The 5,000-nt window shown below is 55.6% G+C and overlaps 1 protein-coding gene across 1 annotated transcript; it reads left to right on the top strand.

Annotated features, from left to right (window-relative positions):
• Positions 1 to 785: 785 nt before the first annotated feature.
• Positions 786 to 4,110, top strand: LOC125031021. The gene is made up of 2 exons (XM_047621441.1): positions 786 to 949; positions 1,071 to 4,110. The coding sequence occupies exons 1-2, from the start codon at positions 786 to 788 to the stop codon at positions 3,718 to 3,720; spliced, it is 2,814 nt and encodes a 937-aa protein (XP_047477397.1). The 3' UTR covers positions 3,721 to 4,110.
• The last annotated feature ends 890 nt before the right edge of the window (positions 4,111 to 5,000 follow it).

The raw sequence follows: 5,000 nt of genomic DNA, 5'->3' as shown, positions 1-5,000 counted from the left end.
TATATTTATCATAAACGCACTTTAGCATTTCAAATATCTCTTAAAATTCACGTAGGTTTATTCCTTGACAACCAACACGTGTATGGTGATAAAATTGCCTTCCTTTATCGAATGCACTTGTCAGTAGATGTACGCTTCTCAAATTCTTGAAAATGAAAAAGTAAACCAGAGAGCAGATTCCTGTGGTCTGGAAGTGTTTTCGAGTTTAGGTCTTAAGGTCTGAAACCGAATACTTTTCACTGGTCAAACGGGTCTTCCCATCGCCCGAAGAGAACGCATTTTCGTGGTAGCCCGTATGCGTTGAAAACCGTGTTCGAGTAAACACGTTTTAAGCCATCCTCTCTCTTTGTGTATCGTTTTGTTTAGAGAAATTAGTCTAGGAGCAAGATAGTGTAGCTTTTTATATATACTGCTGTTGAAGTTTTAACTGTTTGGAAAGCATCAAGTCGAATTCAGTATTGAAGGGGAAACTGAATGTGTAAAACGAAAATATATTTTTCGTTCAGGATCTACTATGATGTAGTTGGGATTTACCGTATGTTCTTTGCGCTAATGGCTTGTCTTTCTCTTCTTCAGGTACACACACAACCTCCAATGCTGAAGTATCTCGTTAGCGTGTGTTGACACCCTCGCCTTTACCACTCAAGATGTCTTCATTCCCACACACACGCTCACGATTCTGCTGGGCGGCCCTGCTGACAGTGTCCTGCTGCTTGGTGTCAGGTGTCAGCGGGCAGTTCAGCCTGGTCTCGTCAGCCTTATCCCCCCTGAGGCCGAGGGCCAGCATGCTCACATCCACCAGCGTCCTGGGGAAACTCGGCGACCGGCCTCTCCTGCCGCGGCGGAGCGCGTCCACGCGGGAGAGCGAGATCGCGGCCATCTTTAGGGGCGTTGCGTACGGCGCCCCCACGCAGGACCCCAACTCCACCGCCACCGGCATCATCTCCATGTCCTCCTCCGCCCCCACCACCACCACGGCAGCCCCCACCACAACCACCTCAGCTTCTCCCACCACGACGACCACCACGGCGCCCCCCCACCACCACCAAGGGCTACCGCAACCCCTTCAGGGTGGAGGCCGAGAGGCGGAAGTCCGAGGACGAGAGCATCGAGTTCGTGCCCACCCAAGGGAGCACCCGGGCCGCCGCCACCGCCGCGCCGGGCAACGCCGCCGCCAGGGACAGCGAGACGGTATCGTATGTGCTGCACGAGGACACGGCCTTCGGCAACGGCGGCTCGCTGGAGGAGACGGTGGAGGACACGTTCGTGCTCACGAGGGAGGAGGAGGTCGTGCTGCCGACAGGGGCGCAGGGAAGGAACCCCAGCGGCAACGGCAAGAGCACCGTCATGATGTACCCCATGTCGGGCGTGCGGTGGTCCCTGGGCGCCGCGTGGTGGGTGCATGTGTACGTGTCCGCCGGCATATTCGCCCTTGTCGCCGCCGCCTCCCTCTGCTGCATGGCCAGGCTCTCCGCCGCAACGCACCTGCTCCCGCGCTCGCACTACCTCGTTATCCACACGCTGGTCTTCCTGGCGTCTATCTTGCGCTGCCTGCACCTGTTCCACGACCCCTACGGCATCGAGCAGCGCCTTCCAGAGGCCGTGTCCGCCGCAGTGGAGGAGGCCAGCTGGCCTAGTCTCACGGGGTCCCTGGCCATCCTTGTGCTGGCCCTCTTCCGCTCGGGCAGGTGCTCGCGCCTCTTCCCCCGTTGCTCCCACGCCCCCCTGACCCTGGCCCTGCTCACCGTCGCCCACCTGGCCCTCTCCCTGGCTGCGCATCTCGCCGCTCACATGCTCGACCACAGCGCCTTCCCCCTGAGGGTGGTGGCGAGAGCCGTCACTGCCACGTGGGGCGGCGCCGTGGGTGCGGGCGGCATGTGGGCGGTGTGGAGGGTGGAGTGCACCACGGGGCGCCGTAACGGCCAGCTCCTGGGCAGGTTTAACCGGGCGCCTCAGGAGGGCATGGCAGCCTCCGGGCACTCGCGCCCCGTGCTCAACCGCGCCGCTCTCCTCACGCTGGCCGCCAGCTTCGCCCAGATCATGCTTGCCGTGCTGCACCTGTACGTCATGCTGGCACCCCTGTCGCCCACCAACCACGTGTGGGCGTGGTGGGGAAGGGTCAGCCTCGCCCGTGGATTCGAGCTGATCGTGGGCGTGGCCGTCGTTGCAGCAACCATCTTCCTGACATACGGCCGGCAGTCACACCCCAACCAGGACAACACCATCTTCTCAGTGCTGACCAGCTGCGGGCGCGAGGGCAAGAGCCTGAAGGGCGGCCGCAACGCCAACGTGTTCCCCGCCCAGACCGAGAAGCGCCAGATCCTCGGCAGCTTCACCCTCCACCCCGGGAAGGCCGTCATGGACGACACCCTGTCTATCAAGCGCGTCCCCCTGGAATGGACGTGCACGACCCCCCGCGGGCCCCCCCCGGCCACCACCGTCAACAACAAGACGACCGCCATGGACTCCGTGACCTCCGACTTCCAGCTCCTGTGGAACCGCGACCGCAGTCAGTCCTCGGCGAGCTTCCGCCCTTCCTCTATGCTGGTCAACGACAGCGGCTTCGTCCGCTTCCGCACGCAGGTCGATCCCGAGCAGGCCATGGACGACGTGTACAACCAGTCGTCCCTCAACGTGCACCAGCTCACGTCCCCTCCCTCGTACTCCAACATGCACTCCTATAACACCCAGACGCTCCCCAACAGCAGGTATTACTGCACGCCCACCGTCACCATGTCGTCCCCCGAGCACGGCCCCAACCTGCACCCCATGCGTGCCCAGACCGTGCGCGCCCCCAAGGCCAAGCGCGCTCACCTCCTGCGGGGACGAGCCAAGACCCCAGATTTCCCCAAGACCTCAAGGACCCCCGTATCTTCGGCCAGTAGGTACGACGTCCGGGGCATGGAGGAGTTCGAGGTGGCGTCCTACTACAACAACTCCATCGTCTCCTCCGGGAGCAACATGTACTCGACGCCCCACGCCGTGTCCCCCCGCGACCAGCTGCTGAGGGTCAACTCACGCCGCGACCAGCTGGCCGGAGTGCACGCAGGTCACCACCACCTGTACGAGGACGCCCACGAGTGCAAGCCCCCCGCAGCCGACGCCCTCAGTGGCGTCATGGAACCCAGCACTTGCTCATCTCTCTCGGAGATTCACGTGGACTACCTGACTGACGTCTCGTCCTCGAACGACGGCGTAAACCAGGGCTCCCTCTCCAACGCCACCCGCTCTTTCCGGAATCAGACGACGCTTACTCTACCTCTGACATCTCACGCCCATTTCGCGCACGCCCTCCCCGCCCACTCCACCCCTGCGCGGCCCTCCCAGCCGGCCCCTCAGCCCGACATCACCCCCGACTCGGCCATCATTCTCGACTACTCCACTTCGGCCGAGACCGAAGAGGAGGCGGACCGAGAGGGCAAGAACAAGTCCCTCGACCTCCTGAAGCTCAGCACGACCTCGCTCAACGACGTGCTCAAGGGCCAGGCGCGAGCAGGCCTCCTCAGCAAGCTGGTCGGAAGCAGCATGAGCGTGAGCTGCTACGGCTACTCCCCGCTCGACGTCGAGGACACATCCTCTCCGTCGCAGGAGGACCCTTCGGCGCCGGTCCGAGTGCGCCGCGTGGCCTCCTCCAGCGACGTCGGCGAGTCTGGCGAAGGCCCGAGGGCGATCTCGACGCTCCCTACGTGTCGTCCTCCAAACACTGTCACCTCTCTCTAAGGCAGAGAGGCTGGCAGGAAACCCCCACGCTACTCTTATAATCGATAAGGCTATATTCATATCATCCTGTATATATATATCCACACACTCATCATCGCTCTCATCACTCGATCTCATTATCCAGATGAATTATCCAGTTGTAGGATAGGGTAACTAGGGATACCTCAGGAAGTTACTGATTGTTATGAAGCATGATCCTTGCACGATGCCTTGGCTGATATGCTGGAGTCATGCATACTTGGCCATGCTACACTAAAAGAAGCCGAAAGTTGTATGGTTCGAGGCGGCTGTGATATGTATCATATATTTTTGTATGTGTAGAATGTACACTATATCTGTTTCCTGACTGCTAATATCTAGTCTCTTTATAAAATAAAATGAATGATATTACATACTGTTTTCAAATCTCCTTCGTGTTCGTATAAAAAGCTGCAAATAGAAAATTAAATGGCATTGTTATTGACTAAATGATACTCGATGGCAAATAAAAGCCGATAGTAAATAAAAGAGAATCATATTGTGGAAAGAAAGAAAAAATACCAAAAAACAATAAAATCAACAGCATTTCCAATAATACACAGACAAGTTCATACTCTGAAAGACGGAATAAACAAAGGAATCAATGAACATACACAACACTGTCAGAAAGAAAATTTTATTAATAACAACAGAGAAAAGAAACAAAAACAAAACGAAAACAAAAACAAATTGTGCATCTATTATTAAATGTTGAATATGGTAGGTGAACATACGCCTAAAATACTTGGCAAACATTTGTTCAACAAGGTATTGTGGTGTTGTTCAGTGACGCACATGAACAGAATAACAGCCATTCGTATATGTGTATATGAACATATTTGTTTGCTTGTGTGTGTGTGTGTGTGTGTGTGTGTGTGTGTGTGTGTGTGTGTGTGTGTGTGTGTGTGTGTGTGTGTGTGTGTGTGTGTGTGTGTTTTGTGTGCGTGTGTGTGTGTTTGTGTTTGTGTTTCTGTGTGTTGGTGTTTATGTTGTGTGTGTGGTTGTAATTGCATGTATGTCTGCATATGTGTTTGCATTTATGTATTTATCCAAACTTGCATGTATATATATCAAAGTACTACAACAAATCACCATCCCTTCGCCTTTACACATCTGTACACTTCAGCAAGTCATCACACCTGTCTCATTCACCTGCATCCTGCGGGTTGAACATTTAGGGAGAGGGTGAATGCATAATGGGACGATTATATATATGTTTGATCTTTTCCGTTTATGAATTCTGGTTCTGGAATCTCTCTTTC

Source organism: Penaeus chinensis, chromosome 12 (genome assembly GCF_019202785.1).
Source record: "Penaeus chinensis breed Huanghai No. 1 chromosome 12, ASM1920278v2, whole genome shotgun sequence".
Classification (NCBI taxonomy): domain Eukaryota; kingdom Metazoa; phylum Arthropoda; class Malacostraca; order Decapoda; family Penaeidae; genus Penaeus; species Penaeus chinensis.
The sequence above is the reverse complement of the archived record's forward strand: the minus strand, read 5'-3'. Positions and strand labels throughout refer to the sequence as shown.

Excerpts from the sequence above, each read along its gene's own strand:
- LOC125031021 (XM_047621441.1), top strand. The coding sequence starts at position 786 with ATGCTCACATCCACCAGCGTCCTGGGGAAACTCGGCGACCGGCCTCTC. Across the intron at positions 950-1,070 it reads GCCACCGGCATCATCTCCAT|GGTGGAGGCCGAGAGGCGGA; the intron begins GTCCTCCTCCGC and ends CAACCCCTTCAG.